Source organism: Tachyglossus aculeatus, chromosome 11 (genome assembly GCF_015852505.1).
Source record: "Tachyglossus aculeatus isolate mTacAcu1 chromosome 11, mTacAcu1.pri, whole genome shotgun sequence".
Classification (NCBI taxonomy): Eukaryota; Metazoa; Chordata; class Mammalia; order Monotremata; family Tachyglossidae; genus Tachyglossus; species Tachyglossus aculeatus.
Genome location: NC_052076.1, coordinates 4,958,542 through 4,984,343, shown reverse-complemented (window position 1 = coordinate 4,984,343; position 25,802 = coordinate 4,958,542). Strand labels below are relative to the sequence as shown.

Here is a 25,802-nt window from a genome sequence, read left to right as displayed (position 1 = left end):
TTTATTGAGCGCTTACTGTGTGCAGAGCACTGTGTGGGAAGTACAAGTTGGCAACATCTTCATTCATTCATTCAATCGTATTTATTGAGCGCTGTGTGCAGAGCACTGGACTAAGCGCTTGGGAAGTACAAGTTGGCAACATCTTCATTCATTCATTCAATCGTATTTATTGAGCGCTGTGTGCAGAGCACTGTACTAAGCGCTTGGGAAGTACAAGTTGGCAACATATTCATTCATTCATTCAATCGTATTTATTGAGCGCTTACTGTGTGCAGAGCACTGAACTAAGCGCTTGGGAAGTACAAGTTGGCAATATATTCATTCATTCATTCAATCGTATTTATTGAGCGCTTACTGTGTGCAGAGCACTGGACTAAGCGCTTGGGAAGTACAAGTTGGCAACATATTCATTCATTCAATCATATTTATTGAGCGCTTACTGTGTGCAGAGCACTCAACTAAGCACTTGGGAAGTACAAGTTGGCAACATATTCATTCATTCATTCAATTGTATTTATTGAGCGCTTACTGTGTGCAGAGCACTGTACTAAGCGCTTCAGAAGTACAAGTTGGCAACATATTCATTTGTATTTATTGAGTGCTTACTGTGTGCAGAGCACTGTACTAAGCGCTTGGGAAGTACAAGTTGGCAACATATTCATTCATTTAATTGTATTTATTGAGCGCTTACTGTGTGCAGAGCAGTGTACTAAGCACTTGGGAAGTACAAGTTGGCAACATATAGAGACAGTCCCTACCCAACAGCGGGCTCGCAGTCTAGAAGAGAATCCAACAACTGAGAGAAAGAGAGAGAGAGAGAGAGAGAGAGAGAGAGAGAGAGAGAGAGAGAGAGAGAGAGAGTGTCTATGAAGATGCCTTGGTCAGTGCATGTACTCTAACTTGTACATATCTATTCTATTTATTTTATTTTGTTAGTATGTTTGGTTTTGTTCTCTGTCTCCCCCTTCTAGACTGTGAGCCCACTGTTGGGTAGGGACCGTCCCTATATGTTGCCAACTTGTACTTCCCAAGCGCTTAGTCCAGTGCTCTGCACAGAGTAAGCGCTCAATAAATATGATTGATTGATTGATTGATTGCATGTCTGTTTGTCCACTATATGGATGTCAGAAGTGTGTGCCTGTCTGTGACCACGTGTCTAGATGTGAGTGTGAGAGGGGTTGGCCGGATCAGCGTGTGTTTCTACATCAGCATGGGTCGGCCTGTGTCTGAGTGGCAGCAAGCGTGTGTGGGTTCCTAGATCATCATCATCATCATCAATCGTATTTATTGAGCGCTTACTGTGTGCAGAGCACTGTACTAAGCGCTTGGGAAGTACAAGTTGGCAACATATAGAGACGGTCCCTACCCAACAGAGCCCAGGCGCGGGCGTCAGCGGGCCTGGCCCCCCCAACCATTGTCCACCCACTTCTCGTGGCTGACGGGAAGTGCCGGGGGAGGGATGGAGGGAGGGAGAGCAGTGGTGAGGTGCAGTCACTGACCCTAAAGGTCAGCTTTTTTTTTTTTAAATGGTATTTATTAAGCACCTACTACGTGCCAAGCACTGTTCTAAGCACTGGGGAGGTTACAAGGTGACCAGTTGGTCCCACAGGGGGCTCACAGTCTTCATCCCCATTTAACAGATGAGGTCACTGAGGCCCAGAGAAGTGAAGTGACTTGCCCAAAGTCACACAGCTGACAAGTGGCGGAGCCGGGATTTGAACCCATGACCTCTGACTCCAAAGCCCGGGCTCTTTCCACTGAGCCACGCTGCTTCTCTTCTCCCACTCCTTCCTGCTTCGCCCTTGCACTTGGATTTGCCGCCTTTATTCACCCGGCTCTCAGCCCTACAGCACTTATGTGGCTCAGTGGAAGGAGCCCGGGCTTTGGAGTCAGAGTTCATGGGTTCGAATCCTGGTTCCGCCAACTGTCAGCTGTGTGACTTTGGGCAAGTCACTTCACTTCTCTGGGCCTCAGTTACCTCAACTGTAAAATGGGGATTAAGATTGTGAGCCCCCCGAGGGACAACCTGATCACCGTGTAACCTCCCCAGCGCTTAGAATGGTGCTTCACACATAGTAAGCGCTTAATAAATGCCATTATTATTATTATTATTATATCTGTAATTTAATGATGGCACTTATTAAGCGCTTACTATGTGCAAAGCACTCTTCTAAGCGCTGGGGAGGTTACAAGGTGATCAGGTTGTCCCATGGCGGGGGGGCGGGGGGGGGGGGGCTCACGGTCTTAATCCCCATTTTCCAGATGAGGTAACTGAGGCCCAGAGAAGTGGAGTGACTTGCCCAAAGTCACACAGCTGACAATTGGCGGAGGCGGGACTTTATTCACCCGGCTCTCAGCCCTACAGCACTTATGTGCATATCCGTAATTTAATGATGGCATTTATTAAGCACTCACTATGTGCAAAGCACTGTTCTAAGCGCTGGGGAGGTTACAAGGTGATCAGGTTGTCCCATCGGGGGGCTCACAGTTTCAATCCCCATTTTACAGATGAGGGAACTGAGGCCCAGAGAAGTGAAGTGACTTGCCCGAAGTCACACAGCTGACAATTGGCGGAGCCGGGATTTGAAACCCTGAGCTCCGACTCCAAAGCCCGGGCTCTTTCCACTGAGCCACGCTGCCGGTGTCCCCTTCTAGATGGCAAGCTCCTTGTGGGCAGGGAAGGTGTCTACCACCTCTGTTATACTGTCCTCTCCCAGGCGCTTAGTTCAGTGCTCTCTGCGCAATAAATGACTGATTTCTCATTATCCGAACAGGTCAAAGCCCCTGGCTGAGCCGGGAATTGTCCGTGTCCACCCAGGTGGGTGGCCCCCGCTCCGCTTGGTTCGCCCGGCCGGATGGACAGGTGGGCAGACGGACCCCCCAGTTTCATCTCGGCCCACATCGCACGGTGCCCCGCCAGCGTTGACCGCAATCAGGAGCACCAAGGGGGGGAAAGGGAAAGCATCCAGCGACTACAACTTCCCAAACTTCCAGGTATTCCTAGAGGCCGCTAGGGATCCAGGGGATCAATCAATCAATCAATCAATCGTATATACTGAGCGCTTACTGAGTGCAGAGCACTGTACCAAGCGCTTGGGAAGTACGAGTTGGCAAAATATAGAGACGGTCCCTACCCAACAGTGGGCTCCCAGTCTAAAAGATGGGTGGGTGGGCAACCCCTGGCAGTGTCTTGAGGGAGATGTGAACTGAACAGATTTTTAGAAGAATGATAATAATAATAATAATAATAATTAAGCGCTTACTATGTGCAAAGCACTGTTCTAAGCGCTGGGGTAGACACAAGGTAATCAGGTTGTCCCACGAGGGGCTCACAGTCTTCATCCCCATTTTACAGATAAAGGGAACTGAGGCCCAGAGAAGTCAAGTGACTTGCCCCAAGTCACCCAGCTGACAAGTGGCGGAGCCAGGATTTGAACCCACGGCCTCTGACTCCAAAGCCTGGGCTCTTTCCACTGAGCTACGCTGCTTCCTATCCAGGCAGCAGAGTCAAGTACGGCCTCGAGAGGAGAGAGACAGGAGATCGGGAGATAGGCCAAGAGGCTGATGCATCGGCGCTTAGAACAGTGCTTGGCACCTAGTAAGTGCTTAACAAACGCCATAATTATCAGAGAAGCAGCGTGGCTCGGTGGAGAGAGCACGGGCTTGGGAGGCAGAGGTCACGGGTTCAAATCCCGGCTCCGTGACTTTGGGCAAGTCACTTACCTTCTCTGTGCCTCAGTTCCCTCATCTGGAAAATGGGGGTGAAGACTGTGAGCCCCACAAGGGACATCCTGAACACCTTGCCTCCTCCCCAGCGCTTTGCAGCGTGGCTCAGCGGAAAGAGCACGGGCTTTGGAGTCAGGGGTCATGGGTTCGAATCCCGACTCCGCCACATGTCAGCTGTGTGATCTTGGGCAAGTCACTTAACTTCTCTGGGCCTCAGTTCCCTCAGTGCCCAAAGTCACACAGCTGACAATTGGTAGAACCGGGATTTGAACCCATGACCTCTGGCTCCAAAGCCCGGGCTCTTTCCTACTGAGCCACGCTACTTCTCCTAATAATAACGATGGCATTCGTTAAGCGCTTACTATGTGTGAAGCGCTGGGTGGGGGGGGGATACAAGGTGATCAGGTTGTCCCACGTGGGGCTCACAGTCTTCATCCCCACTTTACAGATGAGGTCACTGAGGCATAGAGAAGTGAAGCGACTTGCCCAGGGTCACCCAGCAGACATGCGGCAGAGCCGGGATTAGAACCCAGGTCTTCATCATCATCAATCATATTTATTGAGCGCTTACCGTGTGCAGAGCACTGTACTAAGCGCTTGGGAAGTACAAGTTGGCAACTGTGCTCTAGCCACTAAGCCACGCTGCTTCTCGGGGCCTTTGGATCAGCCCACCTTGACCTCCAAGGGGATTATGAGTTTCACGGCTGGCTTGGCCATTGTTCTGGATTTCGACCCGAGACCCGACTTTTTTTTCCCGTCAGCTACCGTTCCCCTGGGCTTCTGAGCCAGAAAATCCAGACCCGCTAAATTCCAGGCCAGTCAGCCTCTTTGATTCTCGCTCTCGGAGGCTGGGTGGGGGAGAGACATCCAAACAGTTAACAGGAAAAGCCACCGGCTCACTAGACAGACCGCTCTCTTCAGTCCGTGCCACCCCGTGTTTTATGGGAGCTGTGAAGTAATCCTTTGCTTTGAAGGAAAGGGGTGGGGGGCAGAATCAATTATTTGCCTAAAGGCGTCTGTTTTCCATGACGGGGAAATGAAAAATTTCCATTGGAAATTCCATGGAAAATCCATGTTGGGGATGAAGTCACTCTTTGTAGATGACATCTGGTTAACGGGAGCGAGCGGCAAGGATCAGGGCCGGGCTCGATCCCTTTCCAAACCAGTCCGGAGGGTCATCATCATCATCAATCGTATTTATTGAGCGCTTACTGTGTGCAGAGCACTGGACTAAGCGCTTGGGAAGTCCAAGTTGGCAACATCTAGAGACGGTCGTCATCATCACCAATCGCATTTATTGAGCGCTTACTGTGTGCAGAGCACTGGACTAAGCGCTTGGGAAGTCCAAGTTGGCAACATCTAGAGACGGTCGTCATCATCATCAATCGTATTTATTGAGCGCTTACTGTGTGCAGAGCACTGGACTAAGCGCTTGGGAAGTCCAAGTTGGCAACATCTAGAGACGGTCATCATCATCATCAATCGTATTTATTGAGCGCTTACTGTGTGCAGAGCACTGGACTAAGCGCTTGGGAAGTCCAAGTTGGCAACATCTAGAGACAGTCCCTACCCAACAGTGGGCTCACGGTCTAAAAGGGGGAGACAGAGAACAAAACCAAACATACTGACAAAATAAAATAAATAGAATAGATATGTACAAGTAGAGACAGTCCCTACCCAACAGTGGGCTCACAGTCTAAAAGGGGGAGACAGAGAACAAAACCAAACATACTGACAAAATAAAATAAATAGAATAGATATGTACAAGTAAAATAAATAGAGTAACAAATATGTACAAACATATATACATATATACAGGTGCTGTGGGGAAGGGAAGGAGGTAAGATGGGGGGATGGAGAGGGGGACGAGGGGGAGAGGAAGGAAGGGGCTCAGTCTGGGAAGGCCTCCTGGAGGAGGTGAGCTCTCAGTAGGGTCGGGAGACAGAGGGCTGGAACAACCCAAGTGGGGAATCTCCTAGCCACACAACGACGCTCCCCCAACAATCCCCTGCCGGCTTTCCCGCTTTCCGGGACGGCAGAGCTGAAGTCTACTGCTGCTGTCCCACTTTGAGCCCGCACTAACGCCAACCTAACTCATTGTACCTCCATTTTGCCTCTCTTGCCGCTGATCTCTTGGCCACGTCCTGCCTCTGGCCTGGGACACCCTCCCTCTTCATATCCGACAGAAAATGCCTCTCTCCCCCTTCAAAGCCTCCCTTCAAGGCCCTGCTGAGAGCTCACCTCCTCCAGGAGGCCTTCCCAGACTAAGCCCCTTCCTTCCTCTCCCCCTCATCCCTCTCCATCCCCCCCATCTTACCTCCTTCCCTTCCCCACAGCACCTGTATATATGTATATATGTTTGTACATATTTATTACTCCATTTATTTTACTTGTACATATCTATTCTATTTATTTTATTTTGTTAGTATGTTTGGTTTTGTTCTCTGTCTCCCCCTTTTAGACTGGGAGCCCACTGTTGGGTGGGGACTGTCTCTATATGTTGCCAATTTGTACTTCCCAAGCGCTTAGTACAGTGCTCTGCACATAGTAAGCGCTCAATAAATACGATTGATGATGATGATGATCTCCTCCAAGAGGCCTTCCCTAAGCCCTCATTTCCTCTTCTCCCACTCCCTCCTACGCCGCCCTCGCAGTTAGATTTGCACCCTCTTTTCACCCTTCCCTGAGCCCTACAGCGCTTACGGACATGGCCGTAATTTATTTATATTAATGTCCGTCTCCTCCTCTAGACTGTAAGCTCGTTGTGGACAGGGAACGCGTCTACCAACTCCGTTATCTTGTTAAATTGTACTCTCCCCGGCGCTTAGTAAAGTGCTCAAAAGACAAGCAGCGTGCCCTAGTTTGGATAGAGCACGGGTCTAGGAATCGGAAGGACCCGGGTTCTAATACCGGGCCCTCCACTTGTCTGCCGAGTGACCTTGGATAAGTCACTTCACTTCTCTGGGTCTTAGTTACCTCCTCTGTAGAACGGGGATAAAGACTGCGAGCCCCACAATTTGCTGTGTTCCCCCCGATTTGCTCGTGGCCACCCCAGTGCTTAGTACAGTGCTTGGCACATAGGAAGCACATGACAATTACCACAATTATTATTATTGTTATTCTGCTTTTTCCTTGTGAGGTTTGGAGCTCTGTTCTAAGCACTAGGTGAATCAGTCCTATGGGACAAGGAGCCCGCTAGACTGTAAGCCTGCTGTTGGGTAGGGACCGTCTCTATATGTTGCCAACTTGTACTTCCCAAGCGCTTAGTACAGTGCTCTGCACACAGTATGTGCTCAATAAATACAACTGAATGAATGAATGACTCCCAGTCTTAATCCCCATTTTACAGATGAGATCATGGAGGCCCAGAAGAAAAAAAAGAAGAGGTGTTTGGGATCAGGGGCACAGTGCAACATAAACAGCTGCGGGTCCCTAAATTTTCATGCAGTCGGATTTGTTGAGCGCTTACTATGTGCAGAGCACTGTACTAAGTGCTTGGGAAAGAACAATGCAACAATAAACATTGGCATTCTCTGCCCACAATGAGCTCCCAGTCTACAGTCGGGGAGAAAGACATCAATACGAACATATAAAATTACAGATATGTAGCGTGGCTCAGTGGAAAGAGCCCGGGCTTGGGAGTCAGGGGTTATGGGTTCTAATCCCGGCTCTGCCGCTTGTCAGCTGTGTGACTTTGGGCAAGTCACTTAACTTCTCTGGGCCCCAGTTACCTCATCTGTCAAATGGCGATGAAGACTGTGAGCCCCACGTGGGACAACCTGATCACCTTGTATCCTCCCCACCTGGCTTAGAACAGTGCTTTGCACACAGTAAGCGCTTAACAAATACAATAATAATAATAATCATTATTATTATTATTACATAAGTGCTTTGGGGCTGAGAGGGGTGGGGAGAGCAAAGGGATAAATAAATTTACAGATATGTACCTAAGAACTCCTTCCTGAATCAGAGCAGGGGGGTGCCTCCAGAAGACAGGAGGATGTGGATAATGGCCAAACCTTGATAGACACCCCACCCTCAGCCCCATAGCACTTATGTACATATAATAATAATAATAATAATAATGATGATGGCATTTATTAAGTTCTTACTATGTGCAAAGCACTGTTCTAAGCGCTAGGGAGGTTAAAGGCGATCAGGTTGTCCCACAGGGGGCTCACAGTCTTAATCCCCATTTTCCAGATGAGGTAACTGAGGCACAGAGAAGTTAAGTGACTTGCCCAAAGTCACACAGCTGACAATTGGCAGAGCTGGGATTTGAACCCCTGACCTCTGACTCCAAAGCCCGGGCTCTTTCCACTGAGCCATGCTGCTTCTCATATCCATTTATTTATTTATTTTACTTGTACATATCTATTCTATTTATTTTGTTAGTATGTTTGGTTTTGTTCTCTGTCTCCCCCTTTTAGACTGTGAGCCCACTGTTGGGTAGGGACTGTCTCTATATGTTGCCAATTTGTACTTCCCAAGCGCTTAGTACAGTGCTCTGCACATAGTAAGCGCTCAATAAATACGATTGATGATGATCCATAACTTATTTTCATATTTGCCTCCCGCCCTAGACCGCAAGCTCCTTGTAGGCCGGGAACGTGTCTACCAACTATACTGTATTGTCCTCTCTCAAGCGCTTGGTCCCAAGCTCTGCACACAAAAAGCGCCCAACAAATACCATTGATGGAGCGACTGATTAAAAACTCTGAATCCTCAAGACCCTTAATCCCCAGGACTCACTGACTCGGCGATACAGGTGTGCACACAACTCTTTTCTACTTCTTTTTTCCACACAGCAACAGCTACAGCTGAGTTTCTTTTGGATCAGGATTCGGGGGGGATTACGGACGCTATCATTTAGGAGGTTTCAGCTGCTCCGAAGGTTGAGTTTTCATTAATCCATATTCCCTTGGGTAATTCATTTCCTTCCACCTTTCATCACCTATAACATCAGGTTACTTCCTCGGACCTCTATAATTGGGTTGCCAGGAAACGTCTGGAATAATATCAGTCAGTGGCTCTTTGATCCCAACTACATCCTCTGCTTTGTTCATCTGGAAACGATGAATTTCAACACTCGTTTTGGAAGTGTGCGTAGCCGACTCAACATTATTACTCTATTTATTTATTATTTATTTTACTTGCACCTATCTATTCTATTTATTTTATTTTGTTAATATGTTTTGTTCTCTGTCTCCCCCTTCTAGGCTGTGAGCCCGCTGTTGGGTAGGGACCATCCCTATATGTTGGGAGAAGCAGTGTGGCTCAGTGGAAAAGATCCCGGGCTTTGGAGTCAGAGGTCACGGGTTCAAATCCCGGCCCCGCCAACTGTCAGCTGGGTGACTTTGGGCAAGTCACTTCAATCAATCAATCAATCAATCGTATTTATTGAGCGCTTACTATGTGCAGAGCACCGGACTAAGCGCTTGGGAAGTCCAAGTTGGCAACATATACAGACAGTCCCTACCCAACAGTGGGCTCACAGTCTAAAAGGGGGAGACAGAGAACAAAACCAAACATACTAACAAAATAAAATAGATAGAATAGATATGTACAAGTAAAATAAATAAATAAATAAATAGCTGGGCCTCAGTTACCTCATCTGTAAAATGGGGATGAAGACTGTGAGCCCCCCGTGGGACAACCTGATCACCTTGTAACCTCCCCAGCGCTTAGAACAGTGCTTTGCACACAGTAAGCACTTAATAAATGCTATTATTATTATTATTGTTATTATTATTATTATTATGTTGCCAACTTGGACGTCCCAAGTGCTTAGTACAGTGCTCTGCACACAGTAAGCGCTCGATCATGCCATTATTATTATTATTATTGTTATTATTATTATTATGTTGCCAACCTGGACTTCCCAAGTGCTTAGTACTAAGCGCTCGATAAATACAAATGATTGATGATTGATTCTTAGAGACCTTTTAGCGGCACCGGCCCGTGGACAGGAAACAGAGAAACTAAATCCTCCTTGGAAAAACCTTAAGCAACTCAACTCCCTAGTCCCTCCGAGGGTGGTTTCGTCTAGGATCTGCTGCAGAAGTCGAGGCTCCCGGGTTTGCCTTTTGGTGGGTGAGGGCGGAATCCTGGGGGTCCTCGGAGGCCCCTCTCGACTGTCGGCTCAAAATAAGAGAGTTGCTAGACGGGTTCATTCATTCATTCATCCATTCAGTCGTATTTATTGAGCGCTTACTGTGTGCAGAGCACTGTACTAAGCGCTTGGGAAGTAGAAGTTGGCAGCTTATAGAGACGGTCCCTACCCAACAGCAAAATAAGAGAGTTGCTAGACGGGTTCATTCATTCATTCATCCATTCAGTCGTATTTATTGAGCGCTTACTGTGTGCAGAGCACTGTACTAAGCGCTTGGGAAGTAGAAGTTGGCAGCTTATAGAGACGGTCCCTACCCAACAGCGGGCAATGCGCCCACAAAGAGCTGACCACCTCTACGGCTCCAACCCGCTCCGAAGCCTCGCCTCGCGCCCCGGCGACGCGCCCCGCTCCCTCTCTCCTAGGGAAGGGAAGCATCCAGGACGTTTTTCTACCTCTTTGATTCTTTTAACTAGGGCGTTCTGGTCGAAGGCCACCGCTTCGGCACACTGATGGAGGTGGTTCTGGTAGCGGAGGCAGAGCTGCAGCACCTGCTGTGAGTCCAGCTTCTCCAGTTTGGTGTTGGTGGGGGACGTCTGGCCGCTCAGAAGCCCTGCGAAGACGGGGAAATGATCAGGTACCGTACATTCATTCAGTCCATCGCATTTATTCTAGACTGTAAGCCCGCTGCTGGGTAGGGACCGCCTCTATACGTTGCCGACTTGGACTTCCCAAGCGCTCAGTCCAGTGTTCTGCGCACAGTAAGCGCTCAATAAATACGATTGAGTGAATGGAGCGCTGACCGTGTGCGGAGCGCCGGACTGAGCGCTTGGGAGAGTACAAGAGAACAATAAACAGACACCTTCTCTGCCCACAACGAGCTTACAGTCTAGAGGGGGAGACAGACATTAGTATAAATAAATAAATGACAGATATGGACATAAGGTTTTGTTCTCCGTGGTTTTGTTCTCTGTCTCCCCCTCTTAGACTGTGAGCCCACTGTTGGGTAGGGACTGTCTCTATATGTTGCCAACTTGTAGTTCCCAAGCGCTTAGTACAGTGCTCTGCACGCAGTAAGCGCTCAATAAATACGATTGATTGATTGATTGATAAGCGCCGCGGTGCCGGGAGGGGGGATGGATGAAGGGAGCAAGTCGGGAGTGGTAGAGGAGAAAAGGAGGACTTAGGGAAGGCCTCTTCGAGGATTTGTGCCCTCAATGAGGCTTTGAAGCAAGGGAGAGTCACTGTCTGCCATTGCTGGGAGCTCTGCCTGACAGAAAAACCTCACTCGGTTTATTCGGGCTCCTGGTCTCTCGGCAAGTTTCTTCATTCACTTGCGTCCAAGTCCATAATCGTATTTATCGAGCGCTGTGTGCAGAGCACTGTATTAAGCGTTCGGGAGAGTACAATAAAACAGGGATGGTGGGCACGCTCCCTGCCCGCAAGGAGCTTACAGTCTAGAGGGGGAAAGAGAAATTTATATAATAATAATAATAATGATGGCATTTATTAAGCGCGTACTATGTGCAGAGCACTGTTCTAAGCGCTGGTGATAGCGCCACTAGGCTATAATAATGATGGCATTTGTTAGCAGCGTGGCTCAGTGGAAAGAGCCCGGGCTTCGGAGTCAGAGGTCATGGGTTCAAATCCCGGCTCTGCGAATTGTCAGCTGGGTGACTTTGGGCAAGTCACTTCACTTCTCTGGGCCTCAGTTACCTCATCTGTAAAATGGGGATTAAGAATGTGAGCCCCATGTGGGACAACCTGATCACCTTGTAACCACCCCAGTGCTTAGAACAGTGCTTTGCACATAGTAAGCGCTTAATAAATGCTATTAAAGCAGCAGCGTGGTTCAGTGGAAAGAGCAGGGGCTTTGGAGTCAGAGGTCATGGGTTCGAATTCCAGCTCCACCACAAGTCTGCTGTGTGACCCTGGGCAAGTCACTTAACTACTCTAAGCCTCAGTTACCTCATCTGTAAAAATGGGGATTAAGACTGTGAACCCCACATGGGACAACATGATCACATTTTATCCCCCCAGCACTTACAACAGTGCTTTGCTCTTAATATTATATTAATATATATTATATATAATTATATTAATAATATTAATATTATTTATTATGTCCATTTAATTCTATTTGTTCTGACGACTTGACACCTGTCCACATGTTTCGTTCTCTGTCTCCTCCTTCTAGACTGTGAGCCCGCTGTTGGGTAGGGACCGGCTCTAGATGTTGCCGACTTGTACTTCCCAAGCGCTTAGTACAGTGCTCTGCACACAGTCAGCGTTCAATAAATACGATTGAATGAATGAATGAAAAGGCACTGTTCTAAGCGCTGGGGGGGAATATAAGGTGATTGGGTGGGGCTCACAGTCTTAATCCCCATTTTACAGATGAAGTAACTGAGGCTCAGAGAAGTTACGTGACTTGCCCAGTGTCACACAGCAGACATGTGGCGGAGTTGGGATTCGAACCCATGACCTCTGACTCCAAAGCCTGTTATCTTTCCGCTAAGCCACGCTGCTTGCCGCTTCTCATCCTCCCGCACCCCAGGACTGCCCCAAACGAACCTAGAAGGGAGACATCTATCTTTTTCTTAAAGATCCCACAGAAACCCTTCCCTATGTCCAACGACCCATCGGTCTGGAATCAATCAATCAGTCGTATTTACTGAGCACTTACTGTGTGCAGAGCACTGTACTAAGCGCTTGGGAAGTACAAGTTGGCAACATATACAGTCCCTACCCAACAGTGGGCTCACAGTCTAGAAGTTCTCCCCCAAATCAGACCCGAGCCTCTCCTGCTACAATGGACAGAAAAGGGCATCCCTTGGGATACCGGGGGTGAAAGGAGGAAGATTCCGGACAGATCTAGGGACAAAGAAGCTTCCCTGCATCCATCTCCCTCTTGATTCAAAGCGAAAATCACCCCGATTGATGACGATTCGCTATCGCAGCCTGGCTCAATGGAAAGAGCCCGGGCTTGGGAGCCGGAGGTTATACATTGCCAACTTGTACTTCCCAAGCGCTTAGTACAGTGCTCTGCACACAGTAAGCGCTCAGTAAATACGACTGAACGAATGAATGGGTTCAAATCCCGGCTCTGCCGCTTGCCCGCTGTGTGACTTTGGGCAAATCACTTAACTTCTCTGGGCCTCAGTCACCTCATCTGTCAAATGGGGATGAAGACTGTGAGCCCCATGTGGGACAACCTGATCACCTTGTATCCTCCCCAGCGCTTAGAACAGTGCTTTGCACATAGTAAGCGCTTAACAAATGCCGTCGTTATTATTACTATTATTATTAGCGCAGGGGAGAGTGCAAGGCCATGACAAACTCGTGACCGAAATGGACTTTTACTGAAACTGTATTGAAATGGGGTGAAAGAGATCACTCTGGAAATTCAGTGGCAGATATCTGCCCAAATAAATAATCCTTCGTGAGTTTCTAGGAACTTTCAGCAAGATTGATACGGGCATCTTTGAATTGACACCTTTCTATGTTTGAAAGAGCATAAATATTTTACGAAACAATTCACGTAGTGAACTAAAGCTAATTTAAATTTTCCCAAGTGGGCAGGACCATTGGCGTTTCACGTGTTCTTAAGGGAGGATGAAATATGTTGGGAACGTGTCTTTATAACAATCAATCAATCAATCAATCAATCGTATTTATAAGGAATAGGCTCCTGGCCAAGATGGAGCTGTGGTATTTATTTTGCTAATGATGTGTATCTAGCTTTACTTCTATTTATTCTGGTGCCTTGACACCTGTCCACATGTTTTGTTTTGTTGTCTGTCTCCCCCTCCTATCAATCAATCAATCAATCAATCGTATTTATTGAGCGCTTACTGTGTGCAGAGCACTGTACTAAGCGCTTGGGAAGGACAAGTCGGCAACATCTAGAGACGGTCCCTGCCCAACAGTGGACTCACAGTCTAGAAGGGGGAGACAGAGAACAAAACCAAACGTATTAACAAAATAAAATAAATAGAATAGAATAGACTGTGAGCCCATTGTTGGGTAGGACCCATCTCTATACGTGGCCAACTTGTACTTCCCTAGCACTTAGTACAGTGCTCCACACACAGTAAGCGCTCAATAAATACGATTGATTGATTGATTAGTACAGTGCTCTGCACTCAATAAATACGATTGATTGATCGATTGATTAGTACAGTGCTCGGCACACAGTAAGCACTCAATAAATACGATTGATTGATTCATTCATTCAATTGTACTTATTGAGCGCTTTCTGTGTGCAGAGCACTGTACTAAGTGCTTGGGAAGTACAATTTGGCAACAAATAGAAACAATCCCTACCCAACAATGGACTCACCATCTAGACAGATAATCAATCAATCAATCAATCAATCATATTTATTGAGTGCTTACTGTGTGCAGAGCACTGTACTAAGCGCTTGGGAAGTCCAAGTTGGCAACATATAGAGACGGTCCCTACCCAACAGTGGGCTCACAGTCTAAAAGGGGGAGGCAGAGAACAAAACCAAACATACTAACAAAATAAAATGAATAGAATAGATATGTACAGGTAAAATAAATAAATAAATGGAGTAATAAATATGTACAAACATATATACATATATACAGGTATACAGGCAGTGCAGAGCACTGTACTGAGAGTTTGGGAGAGTACCACACAATCAATCAATCACTCAATCAATCGTATTTATTGAGCACGTACTGTGTGCAGAGCACTGTACTAAGTGCTTGGGAAGTCCAAGTTGGCAACATATAGAGACAGTCCCTACCCAACAGTGGGCTCACAGTCTAAACGGGGGAGACAGAGAACAAAACCAAACATGCTAACAAAATAAAATGAATAGAATAGATATGTACAGGTAAAATAAATAGAGTAATAAATATGTACAAACATATATACATATATACAGGTGCTGTGGGGAAGGGAAGGAGGTAAGATGGGGAGATGGAGAGCGGGAGAGGAAGGAAGGGGCTCAGTCTGGGAATCAATCAATCAATCAATCATTTATTGAGCGCTTACTGTGTGCAGAGCACTGTACTAAGCGCTTGGGAAGTACAAGTTGGCAACATATCATCATCATCATCAATCATATTTATTGAGCGCTTACTATGTGCAGAGCACTGTACTAAGCGCTTGGGAAGTACAAATTGGCAACATATAGAGACAGTCCCTACCCAACAGTGGGCTCACAGTCTAAAAGGGGGAGGCAGTGGGAAGGCCTCCTGGAGGAGGTGAGCTCTCAGTAGGGCCTTGAAGACACACAAACACACACTCTCTCTCTCTCGCCACAGACAGATGGAGATGGACCGAACGAGTTTCCACGGCTCCACCAACCCTTCACTGTTTGCCCTTGGGCAAATCATCATCGTCATCATCAATCGTATTTATTGAGCGCTTACTGTGTGCAGAGCACTGTACTAAGCGCTTGGGAAGTACAAGTTGGCAACACACAGAGACAGTCCCTACCCAACAGTGGGCTCACAGTCTAAAAGGCAAATCAAATATGATTGAATGAATGAATGAATGAATGAATGAGCCAGGGAACTGGTCAGCTGGGTTAGATCAGGTGTCTCTACAGCGGGTTTCACGATGCAAGTCTTCTTTCTCGGATTTCCAAATCGAGCTCCTCCGGGTGAGGCTGGAAGGATATTTTCGACCAGCCCAACGGGTACTTTATACCGTCGTGACATCTAGTGGCAGAAAAGCCAGCAAAGAGCAGGACCGGCCGGCAAGACGCGGCCGGCTAACGGGATCCTGGGCGAAGAGGCCATCTTGAGGGGAAAAAATGGCCAGAAATTTCAAGAAGAAGGAAATCCTTCCAGACTGGGAGCCCACTGTTGGGTAGGGACCGTCTCTATATGTTGCCAGCTTGGACTTCCCCAGCGCTTAGTCCAGTGCTCTGCACACAGTAAGCGCTCAGTAAATACGACTGAATGAATGAATGAAATCCCTCTGAGTGTATCGGCACCAGGACTTAACTGGTTTTTGCGCTCAATAAATACTCTATTTATTTATTTATTTATTTTGTACATTTCTATCCTTGGTATGTTTGGTTCTGTTCTCTGTCTCCCCCTTTTAGACTGTGAGCCCACTGTTGGGTAGGGACTGTCTCTATGTGATGCCAATTTGTACTTCCCAAGCGCTTAGTACAGTGCTCTGCACATAGTAAGCGCTCAATAAATACGATTGATTGATTGATTGATTGACTGAATGAATGAATGAAATCCCTCTGAGTGTACCGGCACCAGGACTTAACTGGTTTTTGCGCTCAATAAATACGACTGAATGACTGAATGAAATCCCTCTGAGTGTATCAGGACTTAACTGGTTTTGTTTTCTTTTTACGGTTTTTGTTAAATGTTTACTCCGTGCCACATGCTTCACTCAGCGCTGGGGAAGATTAAGTCACTCAAATCGTATTTATTAATAATAATGATGATGGTATTTGTTAAGCGCTTACTACGTGCCAAGCACTGTTCTAAACGCTGGGGGGGATACAAGGCGATCAGGTTGTCCCACGTGGGGCTCACAGTCTTCATTCCCATTTTACAGGTGACGTAACTGGGGCACAGAGAAGAGAAGTGGCTTGCCCAAAGTCACACAGCCAACAAGTGGCGGAGCCGGAATTGATTCATTCATTCATTCAATCGTATTTATTGAGCGCTTACTGTGTGCAGAGCACTGGACTAAGCGCTTGGGAAGTACAAGGTGGCAACATATAGAGACGGAATTAGAACCCATGACCTCTGACTCCCAAGCCCGGGCTCTTTCCACTGAGCCACATTGCTGCTGCTTATTAATAATAATAATAATGGCATTTATTAAGCGCTTACTATGTGCAAAGCACTGTTCTAAGCGCTGGGCACTGTTCTTGTTAGCACTTAGAACAGTGCTTTGCACATAATAAGCGCTTAATAAATGCCATTATTATTATTATTATTATTATTATTATTATTATTAAGCGCTTCCTATGTGCAGAGCACTGTACTAAGTGCTTGGCAAAGTACGATACAGCAATAAAGAGTGACAGTCCCTGCCCACAGTGAGCTTTCGGTCTCGAGATATAAGCCTGCGTCAGGTTGGATGCAGTCCATGTCCCACATGGGGCTCACAGACTTCATCCCCATTTTACAGATGAGGTAACTGAGGCACCGAGAAGGTAAGTGACTTCTCTGTTAATTAGGGGACTGAAGAAGATCTCCCAGCGCTTGGAAAATAACTGGAGCTTTGAAACACTGTCAGTTAAAAAAAGAATGGAAACAAACCGTAAGCCACGTCAGACGATCTGAAAGATCGGGATTTTTTCAGGTTTACAGAAAAATCTAGTAATAATAATGATGGCATTTATTAAGCGCTTACTATGTGCAAAGTAGAATGATTGAAGAATTGAGACTCTTGCCCTTTCTTGGGATTTTTGTGATTTTTCCATATCCTCCACTCAAACCCTCCTCCCTTTTTACCTCCCACAGTGTTTGCCCACTGCCTGAGTGATTTGCTTGATGGCTTTAATAACGATAGTATTTGTTAAGCGCTTACTATGTGCCTAACACTGTTCTAAGCGCTGGGGGGATACAAGGTGATCAGGTTGTCCCACGTGGGGCTCACGGTCTTCATCCCCCCATTTGACAGACAAGGGAACTGAGGCCCAGAGAAGTGAAGTGACTTGCCCAAAGTCACACAGCTGACAACTGGCAGAGCCGGGATTTGAACCCCCGACCTCGGACTCTAAAGCCCGGGCTCTTTCCACTGAGCCATGCTGCTTTAATAATAATAATGATAGCATTTATTAAGCGCTTATTATGTGCAAGCACTGGTCTAATCGCTTGGGAGAGTTCCCCCTTCTAGACTGTGAGCCCGCAGTTGGGTAGGGACCGTCTCTAGATGTTGCCAACTTGGACTTCCCAAGCGCTTAGTCCAGTGCTCTGCACACAGTAAGCGCTCAATAAATACGACTGAATGAATGAATGAAATTGTACTTTCCAAGCGCTTAGTACTTAGTAAGCGCTCAATAGATATGATTGAATGAATGAAATGTTCCCTGCCCACTACGAGTGTACAGTCTAGTGGGGATATGCTCCTTCCTCTCCCCCTACACCATTCCCCCCCGTCTTACCTCCTTCCCCTCCCCACAGCACCTGTATATATGTATATATGTTTGTACAGATTTATTACTCTATTTATTTATTTCACTTGTACATATTTATTCTCTTTATTTTATTTTGTTAATATGTTTTGTTTTGTTGTCTGTCTCCCCCTTCTAGACTGTGAGCCCGCGGTTGGGTAGGGACCGTCTCTAGATGTTGCCAACTTGGACTTCCCAAGCGCTTAGTCCAGTGCTCTGCACACAGTAAGCGCTCAATAAATACGACTGAATGACTGAATGAAAGACCATGGGCTTTGGAGTCAGAGGTCACGGGTTCAAATCCCGGCTCCGCCAATTGTCAGCTGTGTGACTTTGGGCAAGTCACTTCACTTCTCTGTGCCTCAGTTACCTCCTCTGTAAAATGGGGATGAAGACCGTGAGTCCCCCGTGGGACAACCTGATCACCTTGTAACCTCCCCAGCGCTCAGAACAGTGCTTTGCACATACTAAGCGCTTAACAAATACCATCATTATTATTATTATTATTGGAGTCAGAGGTCACGGGTTCAAATCCCGACTCTGCCAATTGTCAGCTGTGTGACTTTGGGCAAGTCACTTCACTTCTCTGTGCCTCAGTTACCTCCTCTGTAAAATGGGGCTGAAGACGGGGAGCCCCCCGTGGGAGAACCTGATCACCCTGTAACCTCCTCAGTACTCTCTGCACATAGTAAGTGCTTAATAAATGCCATTATTATTATTATTGGACAGAGTCAGGATTAGAACCCAGGTCCGTGCTGTTTCCAAAGGGCCACGCCGCTTCTCTTCCAGTCCCTTAGAGCTCCATGGTTTTTTTTACCTTTCAAAAGGGGCTGAAACGTTGGAATCTCCTGCAGTTTGATGACGTCGGGATCGTTGCTGACGTTCCGCGAAGACTGCGTCCCCTGGGCCACCACGACGATATCGTCCATTTTTGCCCTCTGCTTGGCTGGAGAAGGGGACGCTGGAAAAGGAATAGCGAATTAGTCCCTTCAGCCTGGCATTTCAGCTTGCTGGAAAAGTAAGATTATAAGGCCGTATAGCTCCAACAGTCCTAGGCTAAACCCCCGTGGGAGGTGAGCCCTGATTTTGAATCGTCCATTTTTGCTCTCTGCTTGGCTGGAGAAGGGGACGCTGGAAAAGGAATAGCGAATTAGTCCCTTCAGCCTGGCATTTCAGCTTGTTGCTCTGCACATAGTAAGCGCTCAATAAATACGACTGATGATGATGATCAGGCATTATAGCTCCAAGAGTCCTAGGCTAAACGCCCGTGGGAGGTGAGCCCTGATTTTGAATCGTCCATTTTTGCTCTCTGCTTGGCTGGAGAAGGGGATGCTGGAAAAGGAATAGCGAATTAGTCCCTTCAGCCTGGCATTTCAGCTTGTTGGAAAAATAAGATTATAAGGCCTTATAGCTCCAAGAGTCCTAGGATAAACCTCTGTGGGAGGTGAGCCCTGATTTTGAATCGTCCATTTTTGCTCTCTGCTTGGCTGGAAAAGGGGACGCTGGAAAAGGAATAGCAAATTAGTCCCTTCAGCCTGGCATTTCAGCTTGCTGGAAAAGTAAGATTATAAGGCCTTATAGCTCCAAGAGTCCTAGGCTAAACCCCCGTGGGAGGTGAGCCCTGATTTTGAATCGTCCATTTTTGCTAAAAGGAATAGAGAATTAGTCCCTTCAGCCTGGCATTTCAGCTTGTTGGAAAAGTAAGATTATAAGGCCTTATAGCTCCAACAGTCCTAGGCTAAACCCGCGTGGGAGGTGAGCCCTGATTTTGAATCGTCCATTTTTGCTCTCTGCTTGGCTGGAGAAGGGGACGCTGGAAAAGGAATAGCGAATTAGTCCCTTCAGCCTGGCATTTCAGCTTGCTGGAAAAGTAAGATTATAAGGCCTTATAGCTCCAAGAGTCCTAGGCTAAACCCCCGTGGGAGGTGAGCCCTGATTTTGAATCGTCCATTTGTGCTAAAAGGAATAGAGAATTAGTCCCTTCAGCCTGGCATTTCAGCTTGTTGGAAAAGTAAGATTATAAGGCCTTATAGCTCCAAGAGTCCTAGGCTAAACCCCCGTGGGAGGTGAGCCCTGATTTTGAATCGTCCATTTTTGCTCTCTGCTTGGCTGGAGAAGGGGATGCTGGAAAAGGAATAGCGAATTAGTCCCTTCAGCCTGGCATTTCAGCTTGCTGGAAAAGTAAGATTATAAGACCTTATAGCTCCAAGAGTCCTAGGTAAGCCCCCGTGGAAGGTGAGCCCTGATTTTGAATCGTCCATTTTTGCTCTCTGCTTGGCTGGAGAAGGGGACGCTGGAAAAGGAATAGCGAATTAGTCCCTTCAGCCTGGCATTTCAGCTTGCTGGAAAACTAAGGTTATAAGGCCTTATAGCTCCAAGAGTCCTAGGCTAAACCCCCGTGGGAGGTGAGCCCTGATTTTGAATCGTCCATTTTTGCTAAAAGGAATAGAGAATTAGTCCCTTCAGCCTGGCATTTCAGCTTGCTGGAAAAGTAAGATTATAAGGCCGTATAGCTCCAACAGTCCTAGGCTAAACCCGCGTGGGAGGTGAGCCCTGATTTTGAATCGTCCATTTTTGCTCTCTGCTTGGCTGGAGAAGGGGACGCTGGAAAAGGAATAGCGAATTAGTCCCTTCAGCCTGGCATTTCAGCTTGCTGGAAAAGTAAGATTATAAGGCCTTATAGCTCCAAGAGTCCTAGGCTAAACCCCCGTGGGAGGTGAGCCCTGATTTTGAATCGTCCATTTGTGCTAAAAGGAATAGAGAATTAGTCCCTTCAGCCTGGCATTTCAGCTTGTTGGAAAAGTAAGATTATAAGACCTTATAGCTCCAAGAGTTCTAGGCTAAAGCCCCGTGGGAGGTGAGCCCTGATTTTGAATCGTCCATTTTTGCTCTCTGCTTGGCTGGAGAAGGGGACGCTGGAAAAGGAATAGCGAATTAGTCCCTTCAGCCTGGCATTTCAGCTTGCTGGAAAAGTAAGATTATAAGGCCTTATAGCTCCAACAGTCCTAGGCTAAACCCACGTGGGAGGTGAGCCCTGATTTTGAATCATCCATTTTTGCTCTCTGCTTGGCTGGAGAAGGGGACACTGGAAAAGGAATAGCGAATTAGTCCCTTCAGCCTGGCATTTCAGCTTGTTGGAAAAGTAAGATTATAAGGCCTTATAGCTCCAACACTCCTAGGCTAAACCCCCGTGGGAGGTGAGCCCTGATTCTGAATTGTCCATTTTTGCTCTCTGCTTGGCTGGAGAAGGGGACGCTGGAAAAGGAATAGCGAATTAGTCCCTTCAGCCTGGCATTTCAGCTTGCTGGAAAAGTAAGATTATAAGGCCTTACAGCTCCAACAGTCCTAGGCTAAACCCGCGTGGGAGGTGAGCCCTGATTTTGAATCCCCTTTTTCAGATGAGGAAACTGAGGCTCACTGGGGGCAGAGAACATTTCTACTTTGTATTGTACTCTCCCAAGTGTTTAATACAGTGCCCTGCACATAGTAAGTGCTCAATAAAGAGCATCGATGATAATAATAATAATAATAATAATGGCATTTATTAAGCGCTTACTACGTGCAAAGCACTGTTCTAAGCACTGGGGAGGTTACAAGGTGATCAGGTTGTCCCATGCGGGGCTCACAGTCTTAATCCTCATTTTCCGAGAAGCAGCGTGGCTCAGTGGAAAGAGCTCGGGCTTTGGAGTCAGATGTCATGGGTTCAAATCCCGGCTCCGCCACTTGTCAGCTGTGTGACTTTGGGCAAGTCACTTCACTTCTCTGGGCCTCAGTTCCCTCATCTGGAAAATGGGGATGAAGACTGTGAGCCCCCCGTGGGACGACCTCATCACCTTGTAACCTCCCGAGCGCTTAGAACAGTGCTTTGCACACAGTAAGCGCTTAATAAATACTATTAAAAAAAAAAAGGTAACTGAGGCCCAGAGAAGTGAAGTGACTTGCCCAAAGTCACACAGCTGACAATTGGCGGAGCCGGGATTTGAACCCGTGACCTCTGACTCCAAAGCCCGGGCTCTTTCCACTGAGCCACGCTGATGATGATGAGGCCCAGGATCACTCCCTGATGGAGGGCAAAGGCAGAAATCAATCAATCAATCAATCGTATTTATTGAGCACTTACTGTGTGCAGAGCACTGAACTAAGCGCTTGGGAAGTCCAAGTTGGCAACATATAGAGACGGTCCCTACCCAACAGTGGGCTCACAGTCTAGAAAGGGAATTCAGAAAGAGAATTCAGGTCTCCCCTGGGATGCTGAACCAACTTCGAATACTCCAGACAAATTTCACTTGGGTGAAGAAGCCTGGTGGAAAGAGCACAGGCCCGGGAGTCGGAAGGGCCTGGGTTCTAATCCGGGTTCTGCCACTTGTCTGCAGTGTGATCTTGGGCAAGTCACAGAGAAGCAGCGTGGCTCAGTGGAAAGAGCCCGGGCTTTGGAGTCAGAGGTCATGGGTTCAAATCCCAGCTCCACCACTTGTCAGCTGTGTGACTTTGGACAAGTCACTGCACTTCTCTGGGCCTCAGTTCCCTCACCTGGAAAATGGGGATTAAGACTGTGAGTCCCATGTGGGACAACCTGATTACCCTGTATCCCCCCCAGAGCTTAGAACAGTGCTTGGCACATAGTAAGCGCTTAACAAATGCCATTGTTATTAGTATTATTATTATTATTAATCCCGGCTCCGCCACTTATCAGCTGTGTGACCCTGGCCAAGTCACTTAACTTCTCTGTGCCTCAGTTCCCTCACCTGTAAAATGAGGATTAAGGCTGTGAGCCCCATGTGGGACAACCAGATTACCTTGTATCCCCCCAGCGCTTAGAACAGTGCTTGGCACATAGTAAGCGCTTTACAAATGCCATTGTTATTATTATTATTAATCCCGGCTCCGCCGCTTGTCAGCTTTGTGACTTTGGGCAGGTCACTTAACTTCTCTGTGCCTCAGTGACCTCATCTGTCAAATGGGGATGAAGACTGTGAGCCCCACGTGGGACAACCTGATCACCTTGCATCTCCCCCAGCACTCAGAACGGTGCTTGGCACGTAGCTATAATTCTATTTATTCTGACTGGTTTTGACACCTGTCTACGTGTTTTGTTTTGTTGTCTGTCTCCCCCTTCTAGACTGTGAGCCCACTGTTGGGTAGGGACCGTCTCTATATGTTGCCAACTTGTACTTCCCAAGCGCTTAGTCCAGTGCCCTGCATGCAGTAAGTGCTCAATAAATACGACTGAATGAATGAATGAATATAGCTATAATTCTATTTATTCTGACGATTTTGACACCTGTCTACATGTTTTGTTTTGTTGTCTGCCTCCCCCGTCTCGACTGTGAGCCCCCTGTCGGGTAGGGACCGTCTCTATCTGTTGCCCATTTGTACTTCCCAAGCGCTTAGTACAGTGCTCTGCATGCAGTAAGCGCTCGATAAATGCGATTGAATGAATGAATAAGCGCTCAATAATCATGCTGGTATTTGTTAAGCGCTGACTCTGTTCATTCATTCAGTGGTATTTATTGAGCGCTTACTGTGTGCAAAGCACTGGACTAAGTGCTTGGGACAAGTTGGCAACGTATTGAATGAATGAATGAGCAGAGTCAGCGCTTAACAAATACCAGCATGATTATTGAGCGCTTATTCATTCATTCACTCAGTCGTATTTACTGAGCGCTTACTGTGTGCAGAGCACTGGACTAAGTGCTTGGGACAAGTTGGCAACATATTGAATGAATGAATGAACAGAGTCAGCGCTTAACAAATACCAGTATGATTATTGAGCGCTTATTCATTCATTCATTCAGTCGTATTTATTGAGCGCTTACTGTGTGCAGAGCACTGGACTAAGCGCTTGGGAAGTACAAATGGGCAACATATTGAATGAATGAGTGAACAGGGTCAGCGCTTAACAAATACCAGCATGATTATTGAGTGCTTATTCATTCATTCATTCATTCAGTCAGTCAGTGGTATTTATTGAGCGCTTACTGTGTGCAGAGCACTGTCCTAAGCGCTAGGGAAGTACAAGTTGGCAACATATAGAGACGGTCCCTCCCCATTGTGCGCAGAGCACTGGACTAGGCGCTGGGGAGAGTCCACTACGACACCAGAACGGCCTCGTCCCCTGCCCGCAAGGCAGGTGGGCCGGCTGTGCCAGTCCTGCCTGGCATGATGATGATGATGATGGCATTTGTTAAGCGCTCACTATGTACAAAGCACTGTTCTAAGCGCTGGGGAGGTTACAAGGTGATCAGGTTGCCCCACGGGGGGCTCACACTTTTAATCCCCATTTTACAGATGAGGGAACTGAGGACCAGAAAAGTGAAGTAGTCATAATAATGGCATTTATTAAGCGCTTACTATGTGCAAAGCACTGTTCTAAGCGCTGGGGAGGTTACAAGGTGATCAGGTTGTCCCACGGGGGGCTCACAGTTTTATTCCCCATTTTACAGATGAGGGAACTGAGGCCCAGAAAAGTGAAGTAGTAATAATAATAATAATGGTATTTATTAAGCACTTACTATGTGCAAAGCACTGTTCTAAGCGCTGGGGAGGTTACAAGGTGATCAGGTTGTCCCACGGGGGGCTGACACTTTTAATCCCCATTTTACAGATGAGGTAACTGAGGCCCAGAAGTGAAGTAGTAATAATAATAATAATAATAATAATAATAATAATAATGGCATTTATTAAGCGCTTACTATGTGCAAAGCACTGTTCTAAGCGCTGGGGAGGTTACGAGGTGATCAGGTTGTCCCACGGGGGGCTCACACTTTTATTCCCCATTTTACAGATGAGGGAACTGAGGCCCAGAAAAGTGAAGTAGTCATAATAATGGCATTTATTAAGCGCTTACTATGTGCAAAGCACTGTTCTAAGCGCTGGGGAGGTTACAAAGTGATCAGGTTGTCCCACGGGGGGCTCACACTTTTAATCCCCATTTTACAGATGAGGGAACGGAGGACCAGAAAAGTGAAGTTGTAATGATAATAATAATAATAATGGCATTTATTAAGCACTTACTATGTGCAAAGCACTGTTCTAAGCGCTGGGGAGGTTACAAGGTGATCAGGTTGTCCCACGGGGGGCTCACACTTTTAATCCCCATTTTACAGATGAGGGAACTGAGGACCAGAAAAGTGAAGTTGTAATGATAATAATAATAATAATAATAATCATGGCATTTATTAAGCACTTACTATGTGCAAAGCACTGTTCTAAGCGCTGGGGAGGTTACAAGGTGATCAAGTTGTCCCACGGGGGGCTCACACTTTTAATCCCCATTTTACAGATGAGGGAACTGAGGACCAGAAAAGTGAAGTTGTAATGATAATAATAATAATAATAATGGCATTTATTAAGCACTTACTATGTGCAAAGCACTGTTCTAAGCGCTGGTGAAGTTACAAGGTGATCAGGTTGTCCCACGGGGGGCTCACACTTTTAATCCCCATTTTACAGATGAGGGAACTGAGGCCCAGAAAAGTGAAGTAGTCCTAATAACAATAATGGCATTTATTAAGCGCTTACTATGTGCAAAGCACTGTTCTAAGCGCTGGGGAGGTTACAAGGTGATCAGGGGGCTCACAGTCTTCACCCCCATTTTCCAGATGAGGTAACTGAGGCCCAGAGAAGTGAAGTGACTTGCCCAAAGTCACACAAATGACGAGTGGCGGAGCCGGGATTCGAACCCATGACCGGGAGGGGGCTGGGGGGTCAGGGGGAGGTCGAAGGTCGGGGGTCGCGGACCCACCTGAGGGCCCCGCTTCAGTGGGCCGGCTCTCCGCATCGGCGCTGGCTTCGTTGCCCATGGCGACGGGGGCCCAGACGGACCGCCGGCGGACCTC

The 25,802-nt window shown here is 47.1% G+C and overlaps 1 protein-coding gene across 1 annotated transcript in view; it reads right to left on the bottom strand.

Annotated features, from left to right (window-relative positions):
• BORCS5 (BLOC-1 related complex subunit 5) overlaps positions 1–25,802 on the bottom strand; it is a 31,829-nt gene extending 6,027 nt beyond the window's left edge. The window contains exons 1-3 of the mRNA XM_038754330.1: positions 25,709–25,802; positions 18,782–18,925; positions 10,291–10,448 (exon numbers count right to left, since the gene is read on the bottom strand). Coding sequence (XP_038610258.1) covers positions 10,291–10,448; positions 18,782–18,925; positions 25,709–25,766 — 360 coding nt within the window. The 5' untranslated portion in view covers positions 25,767–25,802. The remainder of the gene's footprint in view (positions 1–10,290; positions 10,449–18,781; positions 18,926–25,708) is intronic.